General features: G+C 41.5%; 1 protein-coding gene across 4 annotated transcripts in view; it reads left to right on the top strand.

The window, feature by feature from the left end:
• Positions 1-23422, top strand: part of ZNF451 (zinc finger protein 451) — a 77735-nt gene that overhangs the window by 19027 nt on the left and 35286 nt on the right. For all 4 annotated transcript variants that reach the window (XM_067565506.1, XM_067565505.1, XM_067565507.1 and 1 more), the window contains exons 5-9: positions 6288-6399; positions 7223-7373; positions 7809-7935; positions 19521-19674; positions 22072-22219. In XM_067565506.1, coding sequence (XP_067421607.1) covers positions 6288-6399; positions 7223-7373; positions 7809-7935; positions 19521-19674; positions 22072-22219 — 692 coding nt within the window. The remainder of the gene's footprint in view (positions 1-6287; positions 6400-7222; positions 7374-7808; positions 7936-19520; positions 19675-22071; positions 22220-23422) is intronic.

Here is a 23422-nt window from a genome sequence, read left to right on the forward strand (position 1 = left end):
CAGAATTTCCCACAAAACAGAAAATCCAGTTCCTGCAAAATTAGGGGTCATTCTCATAGATTGATAGATTCTAAGGCTAGAAGGGACAACTGTGATCGTCTGTTCTGACCTCATGTATAACCCAGGTTCTAGAACCTCCCTGAAATGATTCCTGTTTGAACTAGAACATTTTTAGCAAAACGTCTAATATTGATTTTAAAATTGCCTGTGATGGAATATACACTACGACCCTTGGTAAATTGTTTCAATAATTAATTACCCTTACTATTAAAATGTATGACTTATTTCCAGACTGAATTTGTTTAGCCAGAGCTTCTAGCCATTGGTTCTTGTGACACCTTTTTCTGCTAGACTGAAGAGCCAGTTATCAAATACTTTCCCCATGTAGATGCTTATAGACTCTGTTGAAATCACTCCTAAATCTTTTCTTTATTAAACTAAATAGATTGAGTTCATTGAGTCTATCACCGCTGTTGTGAGTAAAAGACTATTATTATAGCAGCTCCGGAAACCTTTCTGTTCAAGGTAAATTATGGCGTCAAAGTTGTTGTGGGCAAAGATGTTAAAATCCTGCACCAGTTGACATGTTAGACATTTGGGAAACTTTCATGCAGTAGGAATCATAGCTCCCGCTATAAGGTCTCTAATAGCATTGTGTATGTGTAAAAATATGAGCCTCATCTGAGGAAAATTTGAAAAGTCGGTTTCTGTTCCTCTGCAGAGGCATCCTTTGGTAGAAAGATGCTAGTGGGTTGGTTACCACAATATTCCTTAAATTACAAAACATTTGCTTTATGCGGGGCAACATCCATTCTGCCTGTTGTTCTATTGTAATAATAATTAAAACTGTACGTCCTTCCCCACTACTTCTGTGAATCACTGCTTCCCATTAGTGATGAATGATGAGAGAAGCTGTGCAGCAGAATGAAACATTTTTTGCCTGATCATTTGCTTTCTGCTGGCATGCTCTGTCCTCATTCCATCTACCCTTGTATGTGTAAATGACCAGAATACAATTTGTAACAAATCGAATTTTTTTTCTAAAGGGTGACGTGGACACATAATTGCCTCAAGGTTAATTAATATAGTGTATCGCATTGTTGTCTTAATGCTAAGAATTGGTTGCTGGAGAGTTAGTACAGCTTTGAAGAACTCTTCTGGTGGCCTGAGCTGAAAAGTGGGATTTAGTTCTGGAGCCTCCAGCAACAACCTTGGATTGCCTCCTAATTCCACAGGTGGGGGAATTACCTATTAATTATAAATGAGGAGAGAAACTGCTAACAGAATTATCAGGTAAGAAATTTCTCACTTTGATTACGACAAATTATGTAGTCCATCCTCTTGCCAGTGTAGGATTATTCGCTGCAATATATTTCCTAGTTTGTTGTCCACTCTAGTTTTAAAAGACTCCAGGGATATGGTTTCCACTCTTTCCTAGGGGAGAATATGCTACAGTGTCATAGACCTTGTCTGCATGAGAAATAATTAAACTGTTTGAATCCACATGGCTGCACGTGCACCAATTTAAGCTACATTGCCTGTGAAGCAGTGTTTCCGGTGTTGTTCTGTAGCAATACGAATGCATTGCATTGCGGGTAGGTACCTCAGGATGCCAACTGCTGCTGTGAATTTCTATGCATTCAGAGTAACTTTCTCAGAAGATTGAGCAATATCTATTGAAGCCCTGTGTAACTCTGGAATTTGGAGTTGAATTCCTCACAGTCCATTTCCACTGCATCCAAAAAAATGCATGGTTCTTGCTAGTCCATGTCATTTTCAAACATTTGTCAGCCAGCATGGAATTTGCTGAATTGTGTAATGGGAATACTTGAACCTTTTAAGGAGGGACCAGTGTGGGTTTTTTCAAAGTCATTGAAATGTGTTTGAAAATTATCTATAAGTTTGGAAACCAAAATTTCCAGGCTTCCCATGAAAAAGAAACATTTGTTAATAATGTTCAAACAAAACAAACCAGAAGAACCTCCACCCTTTAAACAATACTGTAATACAAGCTGCTTGTAATGCATACATATGCTTCCTTTACAAGTCAAAGGGTAAGGATAAGGAAACTATCAGGTAATATTTATTTTAAAAGAAGAAACAGCCGGTGTCTTCCATCGGGTCCAGCACTTGGTTCTGGTAAGGAGTGTGGGATAGAAGATCTACATTAACAAGTAGTCTGTTACTGCAACATACTATAGCTTTAATTAATGGATTAATATGTTGATTATTGAGCTCGACTGCAGTAATCAATAGAGATATGGTCTTCTGAGGGCTACAGCATCAGGAATATTATCATCGATATCGTTAGATTGAGAGAACCGAAGAGCATAAGAGAAACAATTGCATTTAGCACAAGTCCCTTTATTAGCAAATCCACTAAGCAGATGAACAGTCCCACAAACACTGAAATCCAACAGCAGATAGACAGCATGAAGTGTTTAGCCCTTTGAATATCACTCAATTTCCTGCTGGAGGAAACTGGACGGTCTGCTATTTATCTTCCTCCTCTTTCTCCTCATCGTCATTGCCACCCATGATTGTCATCCTGGTATTTCCCCTTTTGTTTCTTCACCAGCACACAGGCTGGGCAACATCTTTTATCCTGAGTAACATTTATGCTCAGTAAGATTCAGAAGGGTTCCAACCCCTTTTCCCTTATCCATACTTCCACATCCCACTAATTTAGGCGTGCCCCGTTTTTCATAGGCTACTTATTAGTTCCTTTTTTACTCATTAGCATTATGTCAGATAGTTACCATAGCAACTTGTGGTCAAGTTAAAATTCCCCAAGATGTTACTACTGGTCATCTTGCAATATTAACTGATACATTGTGCCATATTTTCTGAAATGTCAGCAATTAACACAACTTTTACTGTAATCTTGCAGTTTATGGATACAGGATCATTGCTCAGTGGACTAATCATATCAACCTATTTCTGATGTAAGGTCTTGTGTGGCTAAGTTGAATATTTTACGGGCCAAAGGCCTGTAGGCCCTGTGTTACAGTAACGAATACTTATATTTTACCTCATTTTGTACATATATTTGATATCTTTTATTCTTGGCTACAATACCCTATGTTCTTCTGATGCATCTTTCTCTCTTTCCCTATGCTCCATTTTATCTCTTGCCAGCATCTCTTTTTACTCCCTGTATTTCTATCACCCTTGCTTGTCATGGTCCATTTATCTGTTCTTTTTGAAGATTGCTGGCATTCAGACAGGAATATTTACTCCTTACTCACGCTTTCTCTTTGAAATTGGTAAGGCATTCAGTAATAGATAGTAACCCTTTTTCTGTAGCTGGTGTATCAAGCCAGTTGTTCTAAAACAGATAAGCTATGGTTTTAGCATAGCAAATGCGGCCATCCCAGTAATAGATAAAGTGATGTGTTTTCACAATTTTGAAATTCCTTTTCATGAATGTGATACAAGTCTCTGATTCTCTCTGGGATGGTAAGCAGATTTTTAATGAACTCCCATGAAAACGATATCCTGCAATACAGTATCGTGTTCCCCTTTTTATTTCCTTTGGTGTTGTTGGAGCTGTAAGGAGTGGGGGACTAGTAGATCAGAGGGCACATTAGTAATAGCAATTGAACCTTTGCAGAAAGTCCTGGCTTTGGAGGATATCTCCCTGAGGCATGTCCCCAGATGGCTTTAGAAGGGTCTTGTTCAAGAAAGCTACGACCAAGTAGGCAGATATGCAGCGCTGTTGTTTACCAGGATGGTACTGCCAGAGGTATTACTAGAATGGAGGGGTAATAGGAGTTATATGAGCTGCCCTGGGAAATCAGCTCTGCCTAATAACATGCAAGCCAAACTGAACCACGATCTATACCAAAAGTTCTCAATTATAATGCTAACTCTCTTGTGCAAAGTATGCCTTAAAATAAATAAGATTTTACAACTGTAAAATGTACACTGTTGTGCCTATAGCCTGCAATATGATGCATGCATGAGCTGCTATGTATGTTATATACACCATTCCAATGCTTGATATGTTTTCAATAACTGTGATATGTGCGTTACAGCTATATGCCCACAGATGCCTTTTATAACCTGTATAAACTCAGATGTCTTTTTTTTTTTCTGTGATATATCTATTGAATCCTGTAAATCCCATATCTGCTTAGGGCAGTATCCAAATTGGGATTAAGCCCCTTGGCCAGTGAGAGATCATGATAAATAGGTTTCTAATGTGATTCTGTGTTACCATATTTTTCCTGCTGCTTTCATGCCATTTTGTGCCTGGCCATGTGGTGACTGTGAAGGGTGGGGAGATTAACCAATATGGGGGTGTAGTGGATAATGGTTGAGGGTGGTTGGTCGAGTGTGGTTTTTTTTTGGTTTTTTTTGGTTTGTTTTTTTTTAAGAGACCAATCTATTACGGAGTGGGAAAGATGGAGGCAGGGAAAATAGCAATTGAGTCGAACTCTAAGGGAGGTGCAAAAGGTTGGATATTTCTGCTCTTTCCTGTATCTAAATCCACCTGTATGTAAAGGTACGGCAGCAGTCAGAACCTAAAAGAAGGTGTCCAGGACCCTAAAAACCTGCACTAACGGGACAGATTGATGAAAATGACATTTACAAAATGAGTTCCCCTCATCAGCATTTTCTGTTGCTGCTGGGCTGTCTGCTGTATCAAGGACGCCCTAGTTATCTAGGGGACTTGACATCCTCTCCAGTCCAGGTGATGTTCAGACCATTACCATTTTGGCTTGCTTGCAACCCCCAATGAGACTGTCCAATATAACCAGGGATTAATAATGGCCTTCCAGACAAAATTGTAACCAGCTCTTCAGAACAGGCACATGTAATGTGAGTTGCCAAAGGTAGCATGTGTTTATATTTTACGTTTTTTATCACAGCTCCTTGGCTTTGCCTCAGCACAGGAAATGGTCCTGGGATTAACCCAAGTCCTTCATTTGTTGTGATAGCTGTGTTAAAACTTAGCACTACTGGAGAGATTATTGTGGATGTGCTCCTCTCCCAAGAGAGTCCTGGACCTTTCTATGGGACTGCACAGATACACGAGCCTTAGTGGTGACAGCTTCAGGATCTGTGTACTTGCACCAAAAAGCGAGTCCAGAATAGAGACTTTTGGAAGTATCATTTAAACAGAAGGGGGACATTTGTCCAGATTACCCTGAAGCAGTGGCGTATGGACAGGTGACCAGCCAGATCACTTCAGGTGTGAACCAATGCAGTATTGGATAGCAATGGGAAGACTAAATTAATCAGTGTGGTTATAACAGAGCGGCAATGCGCATCCCCTTTGCTTTTACACCAACATAACTCCCACAGAAATAGAGATAAGTCGATTCAAAAGGAGTGGTGAGAGAAACTGATGCAAGACAATTTGTGTGTGGACACAAGGCATTCTCTTCTTGTGGAAGAGGGAAATGTTTCCAGTGCAACTTCCTGGTATAAACAACCTCAGGTGTTTGATGCCAGGAAGGTTCTCCTAATATTTACCAGCAGCCTAAGTTTTCCCTTTCCTTTTTTTATCCCATTACTGCAAGTTATACCTACCTGTGCAGCCCGTAATAATTTTGCTCTGTGCTTGATATTTACATCTTTTAAAGAATTTGTAGATGTAATTACATCATCACCGAGGAAGAGCAGTATACCACCACTAGGTTATTTATAGATTTTAATTTTCTTCTCTAGTGATAGGTGTTCTATTAAAACCTAAATAGCCAATTCCATAGCAGGATTATATTCTGTCAGCATTGACACCTGCAGTGTACTGGCTTACTTCAGATAATTTTCTTAGCTAAGAAGCATGAAATGGAGTTTTTGACTTCTGATCTTAATTTCTCTACATTTAAAGTTCCATAACCAACATGTCTGTTTCTCAGAAGAAATGAAGGTCATTTGAAGTCACAAGTTCTCTGTAATGGATTTTAGGTGAGAAAATTCTATATGGTGAGTGTACAACTGATGACGATGTTGATAGATGATGGAAAGGTAAGCAGTCAAATTGAGGATGTTTTCCTTGTATTCAGTAGCCAGTAATGAATGAGTGAGTGTGTCAAATTTCAAGAGCCTATTTCACTGAGGAAATGGAAATTCATCATCAGTCATTCACTTACCTTAGTATGAGCACTTATTATATTGTATAATTGCCCGTGAAATGTACCTATTCTAGGTTTTTTTCTTGTAGATCAGAAACTCATATCCACATTTGAGTACTGAGTGTTAATTTGAGCTAATTCAACGTGCCTAATCATAATAACGATAATTCATTGTCTTTTTTATCTAATCTGTTCACCCTTTAGGAAAAAGTGGATTCCCAGCATGCTCATGGATTGCAGGAGCTGGAATTTATCCGGGGGCATAGTGACACAGAAGCAGCAAGATTGTGTGTGGACCAGTGGCTCAAAATGCCAGGTATTTTATTAGAAAGAGTGAGAATTTAAAATATGGGACTTACAACTGTTGAACAGTGAATGCTCATAAGAGCAGTGAACATTGCTCCAGTAATTTGCAGTCCAGTAACTATCAGCAACATATATTCTACACCAGTTTTAATTCAGTCAATATTGGTTATTTTTAAATGTTACATTATACAAGAAATCATTCAGTAATTGCTTTAACAATATCAGCAATGAACAGATACAATACTCTCAAGAGACCCCCAAATCTTACAATATCAATTTTGCTCAGTGTGGCATTTAAAATTTCCTACACAGTGGTTGCTATAAGAATTTTCTTCAAATGCTTTTGTAGCCAATTAATCTGATGTTCCCAGAGGTAAGAATACTGTGGTAACATAACTACTTGCAAAGGCAGAATTGTTGGATGAAAAACTTACATTGTGTGACTGTCACTAGAAGGAGACCCAGAAAAGAAATATTTTTCTCGAAATAAATGTATGTCTTGGTAAGTACATTTCAGACACAAGGAAGTTCAAAGGACATTTCAAAAAGCACCCTACCATATCATACGGCACATTTTGAATAGAGATTAGCATTATATAGTGCCCAAATCACATTTTCTCATAACAATTGAAAACTGTAAAACTAATCTTCTAAGTAGTAGGATTTTTAAAAAAAAGAAACCTGAAGAGATCAAACTTCCTCTTGGGCAGCTTGGCTGCCTTGTGTTGTATTGTCAATATAATCTGGTCCTTGGATGTTTGATTTAAAAAAAAGTAATTTCTGGAATATAATCAAAATTGTGCATACTTTAAATATTTTGTTCTACAATGTAGGTCTCAAACCAGGCACCATTAACACTGGAAGAAAAGCTGTACCCCACGGAACTGGCCAAGCACCAATCAACAGCAGTCCCATTTTATGTCCTATAATGCACTGCAACAGGAAGTTTGATAATGGGCATCTTCTGTTAGGTCACCTGAAAAGGTAAGGACATTTATTGTAGATCAGAATAAAGAAAACCACAGAGCTGTCTTAATCCTTGGGCACTGTGCTTTATTTTGCATCAAATCTCTATCAACTTGCCGTGTATCCCAATATTCCTTGTGTAGAGAGGATGTCAGTGTACTATTACAGATATTATGCAGACTTGATATTCAAAATTCAAATTCAAAATAGGGGTTAAGCACTTTAGTTCCCCCCCCCCTCCATTGGCCATTAAAGTGAGTGAGTTTCCATTGTGATCACATCTTTGACAAATATTTGAATTGACATGGCCAGTATTAAATGAAGCTATATATTTTACAACCTTGTCATGTTCACTGTTTTAATGGAAAGTCAGTAGACTTACCTTTTCTCTCAAAACCCTCTATTCTGTTACTTAGAGTAGTCTAATTATGTTGGTAATTATTTTCTTTATAGGTTTGATCATTCTCCATGTGACCCAGCAATTACACTACATGGACCTCCAACTAATGCTGTTGCCTGTGTGGTATGCTGCAAAAGATTTGTCACCTCGCAGCAGTATAGTGATCACCTTTTATCTAAGGCAAGAACTCAAGGATAGGTATTCATCTGACTGAATATAATGTAGGATTTTCAAGAACTATAGCTACAGATAAGGTTGCATTTTAACCTACCTCTGCCCCTGGTTCATTGAATCTTCCTAACCTACAGAATTTTTATTGTGGTGTTATCTTTTAGAGTTCAGATTATCCTGAAAACATTTTAGTAAATATTGCCATAACACTTACCAATTAAGTTGTGATTTGCATTCCAAGTATGGTGTAAAACTTGGTTCATTTGGCTTGAAACCTTTTCTCTGTCCCCTTATCTTCTGATGTTGGCAGTACGGACTAGTAGGGGAAAAGGGAAGGAGAAGCAAACGGCTAAAAAAGAGGGCAAACAATGGAAAAGAGCAGCAACTATGGTGATTCTGACATTCTGTCCTTACCCCACTGATACGTCCATGGACTTCCACTAACTGATCTTCGTAACCCACTAGACTGGGACTTGAACTTAAGTTTGATCTGGGAAAGGAAGCAGGGAATTCCACAGTATTCATGAGTATTCATTTATTTTTGAGTGTAAGTTAATTGACTTGGTACACGAGGAAAAATTAAGCAAGTCATTTGTCCCAGTCTTTCTCCTACACTCCTTTTATTGATTTATTTGTATTATCATAGCACCTACGAGCCTCACTCATGGACCAAAACACCTTTGTGCTAGGTACTGTACAAACAAACAAACAAAAAAACCAGATTTGTCTGTCTGCCCCAAAGAGCTTACAATCAAAATAGACAACACAAGCATGGGGAAGGGGTATGACACACGAGCAGAGTGAAGAGTGTGGTAGTGCCAAAGGTCATGTTAGTTCCACAATATTTTATTTTTTGCGGGGAGGGCTTAGTTAGGAAGGGATCAGATAAATGGAAAAGGAAGGGCAGGGCATGGGAGGAGAGGGTAATGGAGCTAGTGAGGAGTGAAGCTGAGATGAGACCACTGTGAGGGCCAAAAGAAATCTAATGAGGTTCAACAAGGACAAGTGCAGAGTCCTCCACTTAGGAAGGAAGAATCCCATGCACAGCTATAGACTGGGGACCGACGAGCTGGGCAGCAGCTCTGCAGAAAAGGACCTGGGGGTAACGGTGGATAAAAAGCTGGATATGAGTCAGCAGTGTGCCCTGGTTGTCAAGAAGGCTAATGGCATATTGGGCTGCATTAGGAGGGGCATTGCCAGCAGGTCACGGGAAGTGGTTATTCCCCTCTATTTGGCATTGGTGAGGCCGCATTTAGAATATTGTGTCCAGTTTTGGGCCCCCCACTACAAAAAGGATGTGGACAAGTTGGAGAGAGTGCAGCGGAGGGCAACCAAAATGATTAGGGGGCTGGAGCACAGGACTTATGAGGAGAGGCTGAGGGAACTGGGCTTGTTTAGTCTGCAAAAGAGAAGAGTGAGGGGGGATTTGATAGCAGCCTTTAACTACCTGAAAGGGGGTTCCAGGGAGGATGGGGCTAGGCTGTTCTCGGTGGTGGCAGATGACAGAACAAGGAGCAACGGTCTCAAGTTGCAGGGCGGGAGGTCTAAGTTGGACATTAGGAAAAAGTTTTTTACTAGGAGGGTGGTGAAGCACTGGAATGGGTTACCTAGAGAGGTGGTGGAATCTCCATCCTTAGAGGTTTTTAAGGTGAGGCTTGACAAAGCCCTGGTTGGGATGATATAGCTGAGGTTAGTCCTGCTTTGAGCAGGGGGTTGGACTAGATGACCTCCTGAGGTCCCTTCCAACTCTAATATTCTATGATTCTAGGGGAGGGTTGGAACCAAGAGCAAGTCAGCATAGGGCAAAGGAAGGCCAGTCAAAACTGAAGAAGGTTCTCCAAGGATTAACAGCCCTTGGCTTCGGCTGCTTTTGACCCTGCCAGCTGGAGACTCTGGCTGGCTCCTCTTTGAAACTTACTCCCAATCCCTCTGCCTGGGTCCTAGTGCCCCCAGAGTGGGGCGAGTTTCCCCTGCACAGTTCTTGGTATAAGGGAGCACGAGGGAAAAGGCTGGCCTTTACTGGGCCCTATTTCCCCCTCCCTTTTTATCTGTGATGGTCACCTTTGTTTTTTTTAGTTTTACAGTACTGCTGGAGGGGCCTTTTGTACAAAAGCAGAGGCTGAAGTTGGATCTTTGGTGTTCCTGGGTAGCTCAGTGGTGTGGGAGGTGATATAAACAAGCAGAAGCTTAGAAACTGTTGGCCTAATTCCATATTTAGTTACCAAAAATGCTGCATGAGCACATATCCCATTAAAGTCCGTGGGAGCTGTAGGTGCTTAGAACTTCTGAAATTCAGGCTATTTTTGTTTAGCAGCCCTGATCGGTATACAGGCACCCAGGTTTGAAAATTTTGGCTATAATTTCTCTCTCCCTTCCCCTTCCCTTCCATTTGTGCATCTGTGCAACTCCTGCAAATGCTGCTAGCAAAGGAGTCCTTGGAAAAGTTTGGTGGAAGAGGTGTTCCTTAAAAAAGGGTTTGACTAAAGAGGTGGTAATTTTGGTACAAAAGGAGAGGGTGGTTGTTCCAAGCACAGGGGACAGCATGAAAGAAGGCAAGAGAATTGCAGTAGGAAGAGGATACTGCAAGGATGTTTTCAAAGATGTCCGGAAAGGTAGCAGAAAGAAATGAGCAGAGATGTCAGGAGAGGCAGCGTTGTAGGGTCTTGGTGGGGAAGAACTTGATGTAGACGATAAGAAAAAAGAGAAGGGATTTGAGAAGGGGAGGCCGTGATCAGAGCAGTTGGACAGGAAGATGATTTTTAGGAACAGAATTTTGAATAGATTAGAAAATGGAGCAAAGCAAAGTCAAGAAGGCAGGATACAGTAGGTGAGGAAAAAGATGACTAAGGATTTTTAACAGTAGGGATGTAGAGGAAAAGATGCCTTTTAAAGCCCTTTTAGCGAAGTGATAAGATTTGGTGAAAGCGTAAATATGGGAGCCTAGTTCAGAGGAGTCAAATGAGATTTTCCGTCTCGTGTATGGGAGGAATAGTTGCCAACAATGATTCAGAAAGGAGTGGAGAAAGTGGGACCTTGACCTGTTCCCTTCTTCAGACTGTCATGGATGGTGTTCGAGCATTGCATAATAACCACTAAAACCCAACAGTTGTCATCCCTTTCTGCAGGTTCAATCTTAAAAGTTTGCATGCCATTGCCACGCTGTCTCCTGCTTGCAGACTACAGTGCTGTATCCCCTTGCTGCGGCTACTGCTGTCTCCTGTCAGCAATCCTATTCTGAGCAGATTAGAGTTTCTGTCCAGTTCTCAGGCTACCTGGTTACATTTCTGCAGCCAGCTTCCTGGCCATTATCTCTAGTCTGCTTTCCTACTCATCTGCAGCCTCTGGCTGCCTCCTGATTTTGGTCTCCTCTGACTGCAGAATGATGCTTCTTTTCTTCTGTATTCTGAGATTGCAGAGCCCTCTACAAGCCGGATGTCTCACTGGGAAACTGCCTTCCACTGGCTAGATCTTTTGCCTCTACCAAGGCTGTGGTAGAGTGAAGTATCCAGTAATGAGCCCAATGGGTTCATTACAGTACTTAGACTATAAGGCCTTCAGGGCAGGGGCCATCTTTTTATTCCAGTGCCTAGCACAATGGTTCATAACTAGGGCTCCTAGGCTCTACTGCAATACAAAAAAAGAGTATTTAGAGTCTAGGGTAATAACACCAGATCCTCCTTTTGCCAGTTTTGTTAGGGATTGTCCACAGGTGCTTGGCTGCCATCTGCTTTCCATGCATCTGTGCAGAGGAGCTCAGACTCTTCTCATCCTTTAGAAAACATAATTAAAGGTTTGAACATATATATTTAAAATCATACCTTGTGAATCCATGTGATTAAAGATTTCAGTCTCACAAAACTTCTGAAGACTTCTTTTGAGCCTCTCAGTACATGCATCTTCTTGTATCTGTCACTGAAGGCACATAATCACTCTTTTAGAAATGGATGTATGTTAGATTAGTATATGTGAAACATTGATAAACTCCCCTTACAGTTCTGTTAATTTCTTCCATGCTTTTACCTAATATTCTTCTACTAGCTTCTGCTGTATACTTAATTCTCTTTCAACATACTGTTCTATGAAGATCAACCTCAGTTAAGAAGAAGCAACAAGATCCTTTCTTTTTAAAGATGTAACTATACATTCTTTTTCAAGAAGGTCCCAGTGAAGCTCCACTTCAGGTGTCCATACACTTCTCAAGCCCTTGAGAGATTTTTTTGCTAGCTGTGCTCATTTGACCAGTGCATGTGCCCTATGCCACCTCATGCCGGACACCACGGCTATATAGTAGCATTGGTGGACCGCCCTCAGTTGCTTCTCTATCACCTTGGCCTGAGACCGAGCTCTAGTGTGCCTACCTTGACCGTGCCTCAGCTATTTCATATTCTTCTAGTAGTTGTTTAAGATTAGTTAGTAGTACAAGGATAGGTTGGTTATTTGTGTCTTTTTGTTTTTCTTCCTCCTCTCCTTGGGGAACCTTGATTTCCTGGCAGGGCATGCCTGGCTTGTCAGGTTTCAAATGCTGCCTTTCCTGCTAACAGGCTATACCTGTGAGCAACAGCCACCCTAAGGGTGCCTATTTAGGGGAGTGCCATGTCTCCTAACAGGAAAATTTCTGCCTGGTTCTCAAGGCTAAGGCAAGGAAGAACAGAGAGATTAAGCTCAGACTGTTAATGATGGAGCGCTCACTTCGACCAGCATCTGAGTTTCGTCAGGAGCCCTGACCCTGTCTCCAGATGGATCCAGTGCCTGTTCCACTTTGGTGCAGGCTTCCCCTCAGAAGGGACGGTCATTGGAGGCTTCTGAGAAGATTCCCAAAAAAGAGGAGTACGGACTCTCATTGGAAGGAGCCTGTTCCAAAAAAACCCAGGTCCCCTGTGAGATTGATGGTCTCTGAAGCCTTAATGTCTCTGCTTGGTACCGTTGAGTCAAAGAATGACTCCTCTGGTACCGGCAGGGCTGGAAATCCCCGAAACTCAAGGGAGAGACATGGGTCCGACAGGGCTTCGGTACCCTCTACGAGGGACAAGGTGGGCAAGTGTTGGAATGATTAATATGGGAGACCCCCCAGACACTAATTTAACCATAAATTCCTTTATTTAGTCCAAAGGCCAAATGGTATTTTATACAATTGTTCTAAACATGCCTGACGGCCTAAAAATAAACAGTTGCTACACCCCGTACAGTAACAAAGTATTTATAAGCATGTGATCAGTATACTTACAAATAGGCCAGATTTAGGGAAAATCATCTAATGATCAGGTAGGATCTGACAAAGAACCCTCAAATTCATAACTCTTTTTATACCCTCTGACAAACAAATGATGTCATTGCCAATTACTAACTTCATTTAAAAATCAATTTGAGACCATTCACCCTTAGTTCCAGTCATAATCCAACTAAGATTTACAACCTCCTTTCTTCCTCAGGCTTTCCTCCTCATCCCTTCCCTTCTTTCCTGCTGACCAAAAGCTTTTTGGTCACACCTGGGTACATACAGGCTTTACTTTTAAGATACCAATAAATGGAGTAGGGAGGTCCATTTTCGCTCCCTTGAAGACAGATACTTTTTGTCTCATTTAAAACCGTCTGCAGTCACTCCTGTCAATCAGAAGCCTTTTTTTTTTAGAAATGTCCCCTTATCTTATTATTCTTTTTTAACCAGACATCCTCTCTACTTCATTCCTTCTGATCTTATAACTCTCTTTACTTTCAAGGCCTGCCTTTTACTTGTTAGTCAGGGCCCTTGTTTACAACACCTCTATGTTTCCAGAACCAAATTTAAGATAACTCTAATTCTTTAATTTCATATTTATCCTGCAGTAAGCATAAGCACCCTGATCTGGTACTGGCAGGCTTAGTCCTGCCATTGGCACCTACCCATTTGACAATTTTTGTACTGAACAAGTAATGGCGCTGGAGTCCATCAGCACATACATGGATACACATGCCAGCGACTTTGTCAGCTTTGGGTACTGCGTTCTCTGCTACTCCTTTGGCTACTATGTCCTCTGTTACCCCAATTCCCTACTCAGTACCATAAGAGATTAGATATGCAAAGGACCTGTCCAAAACAGATGAGCCAGAATCCCTGCTTTTCTTGGGTACCGAGCATCTTTGGATACCGAGACCTCAGTCTCCAGGCTGCCACCACCCCTGGTACAACGGGACTCTGTCCTTTTCTATGTAGGCTTCTCCACTGGACGAAGTTGAGGAGGATGAAGGATATTCCAGTTGGCCTCTTCTATTTCAATCTAGGGCTCCCCAATATATCCTGTCAGGAACCCATTCTTTGACAGTCACAAGGATGATCGTGACTGTCATCAAGAGTGTGGAACTAACCCTACATGCCACCCCTCCTCAGGGGGCTGCTTACCAACAGCAATTCTCCAGACCACAGGTATCATTTTGAAGGAAGAGTAGGGTTGTTCAGTCCTCTACTTCTCAGCCAGTCCCCTCCCCACACAGGAGGAGATGTCTGAAGAACAGGAGGCCAGGGTGGATAAAGAGGACAACCCTCAAACACCCATTTCATCCTTGTCTCTAGCGCTTTCTGTGGCCAATGATTTTCAGCAATTTCAAGACTTCATAAAAAGGGTATCTGACACTCTTCAAATTCCACTTTAATTGGTCATGGATTCACACACAAGCTGTTGGATATTCACAGTCAGCAGCATCCTCTATGGTGGCATTACCCATCAATAAAGCAGTCCTGGATCCAGCTAAGAGTATGTGGGGAAACACCTGCTACTAGTCTACCATTATGTAAAAGGGAGGATAAAAAGTATTAGGTTCTCCTTAAGATTCTGATTTTGTTGTTATTCTCACCCTCCGCCTAGCTCTCTAGTACTGGATACCATAAATGAGTGGGGCGGGCTACACTTCTCTGGGTTTACTCCACATGACGAGGACCAAAAGAGACTGGATTTATTTGGACAGAAGTCCTGTTCATCTGCAATCCTGCAGTTCAGGATTGCAAACTATCAGGCGGTCATGGCCAAATATAGTTTCACAAACTATAATAGACAACTGACCTTCATTGAATACCTGCCACAGGAACATAGGGAGCAATTCCAATCCTTAGTTTTAGAGAGCCAGTTATTGGTCAGGAGTGCTCTTCAAGCATCCTTGGATGCTGCAGACACGGCCACCAGATCCTTCTCCATGATGGTTGTTATGCGCCAGGAATCATGGCTCCAGCTCTTGGAGTTGAAGACCTGCCTTCGATGGCCATAGGCTTTTCTGATAGACCACAGATGAGCCCTTGTATACACTGAAAGATTCTAGAGCCACTTTCTTCTTTAGGTATATATACACCTACAAATAAATGACTGCTTAGTAGGTCACAGACTGACCAAAGATCACGTCCTGCTTAGTTCTCTGGATCCCATTGATCCACTGAATCCCTCAGGAAAAGACGCAAGTTTCAGAGAAAGGACTGTCCATCCACCCTCCACGACCACCCAATCATCTTCTGAGCAGCAATTTTGATGGGTTGGTCATGGGTTCTGTATTCCTCCCACAATTCTGGTTTTACAGCTGCACCCATTTGCCCACCACCCTCCCTTTCGAGACTGCTTTCCCATTTCCAACATATTTGAAGGTGGATTACTACAGACAAGTGGGTCACAGAGGTCATAATACCGAGCTACACCATCCATTTTATGTCATTCCCTCCCTTCCACTCCCCTTCCCTGTCTCTCTTCAGTGACCCCTTTCATGAGCACAGGCGGTGAATTCTCTCTTCCAGTTAGAAGCAATAGAGCTGGTCCCTCGCCCTCACTGGGAGAAGGAGTTTTACTCAAAGTATTTCCTTGTATCAAGGAAGGATGGATGGTGGGGATCGATCTGCGATCTAAGATTTCTAAACAAGTTTGTAAAGCTTCAGAAGTTCAGGATGGTGACACTGGAAGCTATAATTTCTTCATTAGAGAAGGAGGACTGGTTTCAGACCTCAACCTACAAGATGTCCATTTCCATATAATAGTACATCCTCTGCACTGGAATATCTATGATTCACTGTAGGCCATGATCATTTCCAACACTGAGTGCTTCCCTTCATTCTTTCCTCAGTCCCCATAGTGTTCTTCAAGGTCCTTGTGGTAGTGGCTGCCTACCTCCAACAGGAAGCAATCCTGGACTTCCCATACTTCCATCACTTGCTACTCAAGGGCCATTCTTATGAAGCAGTGTTATCTTCTGCCCAGATAGCCCTTGTTCTCTTTCAAGTGTTGTCTTCAGCTAAATGTAACAAAATCCATGTTAACCCCTGTAAAAAAGATAGCGTTTATAGGGGCTTCTTTGGACATGTTGACAGATGGGAACTACCTTCTCATAGACAGGTTTGTAACCTTGTCAGATTTGTGGACAATTTAGGGGAGTCCTCGGACCACTATAAGGAAATGTTTTCAGCTCCTGGGACACCTGGCAGCTTGCACTTTTGTGACTGTTCATGCAAGGGTATACCTCTGCTGCTTTTTGGCTCAGAATGACCTATTCTGTCAGAGATAGGTTGGACAGACAGGTGACAGTTCCTCTACAAGTGAGGAACTCCCTGGATTGGTGAAAAGATCAACTCAACATCTGCATGGGCGTTCCCTTCTGCCACCCAACTCCATCACTGACTTGAACAACAGATGCATCACTGTAGGGATGGGGAGTTCATCTCTGAGTTTTCATAACTCAGGGCAGATGGACAACTCAGGAAACCAGTCTCCACATCAATCTGTTGGAGCTCAGGGCTGTCAGGCACATCTGCCTCCATTTTCTACCTCTCATCGTGACAAATCAATGAGGGTCATGACGGATATGTCCTGCGTGTTCTGTATTAACAAACAGGGGAGGACATTCCCCTCTCTGTGCTGAAGCTATGGAACTGGTGCATAGCCACTACTTTCTGGGGGGTGCCTTTCTTCTGTCCTGGAAGCAGAGTGCATTCCTGTTCAGTGCATTCCCTCCAACTCTGCTGATTGTGAGGATGAACAAAATCAGAGCCAGGGTTATCCTTATAGAACTAATCTATCTGAGACAAGCTTGAGATACCCTTACCTACTTCACCTATGTGTACATCCACCTCTCAAGACCACTCCTTATCTCCTCTCATAGGATGTGGGTCACATGTTTCACTTGAATTCTTCACTTTCCTTGATGGTTTTCATCGTTAGAATCATCTTGTTCTAAGGAGTTAATGAATAGCAGAAAAAAGTCAATACTACTTATCTGTAGAAACAGAAGAGATTCACCCATTGGTGCTGTCATCACCATTTCCTGCATGGATCTGTGTCACTTTCAGTCATCCTGGATTATCTGCTGAATTTGAAAAAATTGGGGTTATCAATTAGCTTAATTAAGGTCCATTTGATCCAATATTAGCCTTTCATCTGACTATAGAGGGCTTTTCCATATTTGCTTATCCTGTATCATCTAGGTTTGTTAAGGATTTTGGGACTCTCTACCTCCAGACTAGAGACCCTCCACCTTGACCTGGGACCTCAATTTGGTATTCAACTGCCTTATGAAACATCCATTCAAATCTGTGGCCACCTCTTCTCTACTCCATTTATCTATGCAAACCACCTTTTCAATAGCGATCACGTCAATAGCCATCATGTCAGCCTGTAGAGTTTGGGAAATTGGTTTCTCCCCGACACCCCGATATGGTATGTTTAAAAAATAAGATTTCTTTATGCCCACATCCTAAATTCTTACATAAGGTTCTTTGAGTTCCACCCTAACCAATCTATTCATCTACCAGTATTTTTCCTGAAGCTACATAACTCTTTGCAGGAGTTCTGTTATCGTACATCGGATGTTAGAAGGGTGCTGGCCTTCTCCTTGGGTAGGACTAAATAATTTCAAAGGTCACCCAGGCTGTTTATCTCCTTTGCAGATAGATCCAAGGGAGCCACAATTTTTGTTCCGAGACTATTGGGATGGATATCTGGATGTATTACCAATTATTATGAAACTGCCAGTGTTCATCCTCCTCAAAGCGTGATAGCATGTTCTTCCAAGTCACAAACAACATCCACAGCATTGCTTAAGAATGTACCAAAATTTGACCATTACAATCCTTCAAATTTTTTCCTATCATTCTAGATGCCAGTTGCACAGGCATGCCATGCTTAGGTTTGCAGGGGCTGAACAGGACTTTCCCTGCTCCTCCCAGCCACCTAGAATCATTGTGATGGCAGATACAGGAACTGAAATTGGGGAGACACTGTCTTCTGTCCACTCAGTGTCCCCTGGCTGCCTAGGCACTGTGCAGTGGGAGCAGCTTGACTTGAATTTAGAGCTGTGAGGAAAGGGGGTTGCCTGTGCAACCTTTATTTGGCCCCCTTGTGCTTGTGCATTTTGATGCTGCCTTTAATTATATGATCAGAGTATTTTTTCCTCAGAAGCCCTGCCTTATTCAGTGCACCAGATGGATGGTGCTCAGGGAATAAGTCTGGGTTGTGTAGTGAATGAGGTTTTTTGTAGGATCCTTTTTTCGTTTGCTGCGAAGATGAGTAATGAATGAGGCGGGGGATTTTAGGAAGAGAAAGGGTGATCTTGTGATTTATGCAGATGCATGCTGCCTAGGAGAACTGGGTTCTTTCCCTGCCACTGCTACACTGATTTCCTGTGTGATGCTGGGTATATCACTTAAACCAAAGTTTTCATAAGAGAGCCATTAATTAGGTGCATCTTATTTTCTGAGTAATCAACATGAGATTCTGGGGTCAGTTTTGGAGAAATACTCACATTGTCAACTGAATTAAATGGGAACTGTATCTTAAACTTATAAAGCACTATAAAAATGCTAAGTACTGTGAAAAATCAAGTCCTATATCTCAAAGTGAGCACCCAAAATTATTTGTCATTTCTGGTCATTTTGGCTTTAATCTCTGCCTTGGTATCCCGCACCATCTGTAGAATGGGAATAATATCTTACTACTTCTCAAGGATATTGTGAAGGCAAATTCATTAATGTTCGTGAAACACTTATGCTATGGTTAATGAGTGCTATGGAAAAGACCATAAGGAAATTATTCAAACCTAGTACTCAATACAGAATTATTAATGTGCGGTAAAAATTGAACAGTGAGGATAAAACAAAATTTTGTATAGCTTTCAGTGAGCGTCCTCTATTCTGTGCACTGAACATTGTAAGGGTCCTGGGGGAGGAGGAGGAAGTATGTGATCATGTAATTAGAGTCTATGTAATAATGCACAAGGGTGCAGAATGAAGGTTGCATGAGCAACTTTCATTGTGGCACTTACTAACCTTTGAGTGCTTGAGTTTGCAACCCTAACTTAAAACATAGTTTTTGTATGTAACTTATACAATGTTTATACAATAATATTGCTTCACAAAAAATGTAAAGTCAAAGCAAACTTTTAAGCCATTGCCCTCTGAAAATTTCATTGTGTTAGTAATCTCATCTGGATTGTAGGATGGTGACTATAAGTCCATCCAAAGTTTTTTAGGAAGTCTAATAAAAGTATAAAGAATCTCTCATATGCACTAAAATTGATGTTTATTAAATGAAAAGTAAATATTTTTATAATCCGATTGATTTTTATTTTAGTAATCAGATTGTTTTATTTTTCAGATAAATGAAAATGATGGGCATAAAAGAAATCTTCCTCCACAGCCTATTCAGTGCTTTGCATGTCCATATTGCTTCCTCCTTTTCAGCATACGAGATGAATGCCTGCAGCATATGTCAGGAAAGAGACACTTCCTTCAGGTTTTTAAATGGAGTGGTATGTTGTAATTTGAATGTAGCATCTTTTAGGTCCTTCTGATAGTGCATCTACGTCATGTGAGGTGTGATGAGGCCAGCCCTGATGGCTATAGGAGGGTGCTGGAAGGCATATATATCAGCCCCAGGCTTAGCAAATCCTTGTTCCCTGGGTGATCCAGCTGCGGCCACTCCAGGACAATTAGGCCAATCAGGCCAGCTGGGGCCACTCCAGGGCAATTAGGCCAATTACGCCAATCAGGCCAGCTGGGGCCAATCAAGGAGCTTGCCCCAGCACTTAAAAGCCTCCCAGTCAGGCAGATGGGGGCAGCTGAGAGGGAGTTGAGTAGAGCTGCTACAAGGTGTGGAGTCAGTGGAGGAGCGGAGTAGAGTGGAGTGGAGCAGAGCAGAGCTGAGCTGCTGCAAGGTGTGGAGCTGGTGGAGAAGCTAGTGTGGGTGTGGCGAGAGCACCCAGCTACGGGAGGTAAGAAGGAGCCTGTGCAACCAAGACCAGAGGACGCCGGCCCCAAAGAGCCTGAAGGAGAGCCACAAGCCAGGGGGGGCTACAGACGAGCGACCCAGGGAAGGTAGTAGCCCTTGGACTACGTTGTTTGAGGCTACTCCTCGCAGGGTCCCACCCACCCACCCAGCCACACCACTGGCATAGCCGTAAGGAGCGCAGACCCACGGGGCAAAACAGGCCCACCTTGCCACAGAGGGAATATGTTTTCAGCTGTGAATTAAAGGAAAAATGTGTGTTTCTTTTATGATTTCTGAAATTGGGGAAAAGATACACGAACTATGTAGGTTTACAAAGTTATTTTCATTTGAGAACAATGTTTTTTGAAAGAAATTGTATAAAAAGGTATTTTGGAATTCCATATTTTGTGTCTTACTGATTCCTATCAAATTTGCTCCATTTTCAAATATAAAGATTTGTTTATAATTGCCAGGCCTTCCAAAATAAGCCTGGACTCTGAAAGTCAAGTTGGATTTTGACCTAGTTTCCTACCATCAGTAACAAAAATTAGTAGCCCATATCAGACCCTCAGTGATATCTGTGCGACTCCATTGTCTTAGGTAGGCTTCCGTAGGAGTAAAGATTGGAACTTCAACATCAATTATGTTGATGCACAAGAAATGAGTCTGTAGCCCATTCAGTATTGGCTGTGTTGGCTTCAGAGTTTTAACACAAGCAATAAGCAGTAAACACTTATTTTGTGACAAAAGTAAATGGATTAGATTCTTAATACACACATGGAGAGTTGACTTCTTGATTTAAGAAGTAGCCGTAGTAATATATGCATCCGACGAAGTGGGTTTCTGCCCAAAGCTTATGCCCAAATATATTTGTTAGTCTTTAAGGTGCCACAGGACTCTTGCTGTTTTGCATAGTAATATAGTTATTTTTCAGGGTAGAACTGCACTTTGTTTTGTATGGCCACAAGATTACGATTTGGTACAGTCACCTGTTACATAGTTGTAACAATGAAGCTGTTCATTAACTAATCTCTCATATGTATTCTAAATCTTAATGGGCCATTGGAAATGAATAGTCCATTTGAAGCCCATGAGAGCTTCAGGTCCTCATCATCTCTGAAAATCAGGCCACAGGTTTTCAAATCTGTTGACTTACTGTTCGTTAACTGCCATGAAAAGAGCAATAATGTAAAATGGAGACAGTATCTGTCATCAGATACAATCCAACTTTAAACATTTCAGAACATAAAATGACTGAATACTTAGCTTCTTTCTTCAAATTTGTATATCTTTGTAGTTAATAATAGCAGTGTTGGCCTCCATGCCAGGCAGTTAATGCTTCAGGGCCTGGCCTCAACTGCCAGGAAATGCTCTTCCCATTGGTCATTACTACTTAACTATGTGAAAGGTGAACTGCAAAGGGAAAAATAGTTGCCTTTGTTCCCTTTTTGACATATGATGTCCACAAAGATTTTTTTCATAAATTATTCCTACTTGTTTTACATTGGAAACTATTTTTATTCTGTACCCCAACAACATGTTAGACTTTATGCATGCATCCACTAATTCTCCTGCCCCATAATGTTTAAAATCTAAGAAGGAAAACATACGAAAGATGGGAGAGATGGAGTCAATCAATACATGTAAAATCTTGTTAAATATATTATACGGTTTATTTTTTTCTACACATTATATACCTTTTATTTGGTTAAAACGCATTAATAAGAGCAGGAGTGGAGTTGATAAAGACCCTTAACGGTAGCAGCAAGAAGCTTGAATTTGCTGAATTGGAAAAGAGTTGGGGAGGGGGCCAATGGTGGAATTCAAATGGGAAGAGGTGACGTGGTCAGAATGATTGGCAAGGAACATATTGTGAAAAGCTGTATTCTAAGAGATGAAATTCTACGTTGGCTTCATTTTATACCATTTCATATTGCAGATAAAACAGGAACCCCGCTTCCTTTATCTTTCCCAGCTTATGCAAAGAAACTTCTAATTGCTTTATGTAAAGAGGTCCCATTCCAAGTGAAGTGCACATCCTGTCACCAGAAGTTACGTTCGCATATGGAGCTAACAGCTCACTTCAGGTTTGTGAGAGTCTGTCTATATACAATGAACTTGACTGTAGATATGAATGAATGGTTTCTCTGAGGTTTTTAAATAATTAGCAGCCCAGTAGTTAGGCATCACAGACTCCTCACAAGTTACGCCCTTTTCCTCATTTTTTCTCAGAAAATTGAATGGTGGATTGTATTTCACTTGTATTTCAGTCATTGCTAATGCTTGGGGTGAGTAGGGAGCACCATAGGGCCATTAAAATGCTGTAAGTATTGGGGGTTGTGATCCTAATAGTTTTAGATCTGGAAAGTACATACTCTATTTTTGAGATGGGTCAGAAGCTAAGTATTTTTAAGTTTAAATTAAAGCCATATATATAGTGCCACAACTTTACTAAGTGCTTTACTGAGTAAGATGTGTTCCTAGCCAGAGAGCATACACAGGATACAGGTATAAGATGGGGTGGTCTTTCAGGAAAGGAGAAGCAAAAGAGGTTATTGGTGAGGGGGAAGTAAAAAGGAAGAGTTCCTGGAAAAGTGGATTTTAAGAAGGTATTTGAAGGAGGAGGCTTGTTGGACAGTTGCTTGTTTGAAAGCACAAGGAAGACTGTTTGAAGCATAGAGGGTGGCATAGTTAAAGTCATGAAAGAGAGCAAGGGAGCAGAAATAAGAGAGAATTTGAAAGAGCATATGGGGCAGTTGGAGGAAAGGAGAACAGCAATGTAAGCACAAGTAGCACTGTACAGGACCTTGATGGTGGGAAGGACAAGGTGCTTGAATTTGGTTTAGAAGAAGAGAAGCTAATGGAAGGATTCTGTGTGGGAAGAAATTTAGGAGGGTCAGAATGACTTAAAAGGAAGGATTTTAGCAAGGCATTTTTGATAATTATGAGAGAGCGCCTTCAGAAAAGGGAAGGCCAGAAATATAAACATTACAGTAGTCACAGTGAGAGAAGAATGAGACTAGCGGTGTGTAGAATGGCTTTTGGTGTATCTTCTATAGTCTAAACACCCGTCGTGCTGCAGGAGTTCTCAGAAACGTTCTAGCCCTTCACTAGAGAGTCCACAGTCTGTCTTCTGTTGCTCCCTACTCCTTAGATCAGAGATGTTCAGATGCTGGGCAGTGTGAAACCCACAAAGCTATCCCACCAAATGGGTCTCTGAGTTCACAGTAAGACTTGTCTTCCCCACCCATGCGCCGTATTGAATGCTAGTGATGCTGCTCATGCAGCTG

The sequence above is a fragment of the Emydura macquarii genome, unplaced genomic scaffold (assembly GCF_026122565.2).
Source record: "Emydura macquarii macquarii isolate MOO-44397 ecotype Brisbane River unplaced genomic scaffold, CSIRO-AGI_Emac_v2 contig_2680, whole genome shotgun sequence".
Taxonomy (NCBI): Eukaryota; Metazoa; Chordata; order Testudines; family Chelidae; genus Emydura; species Emydura macquarii.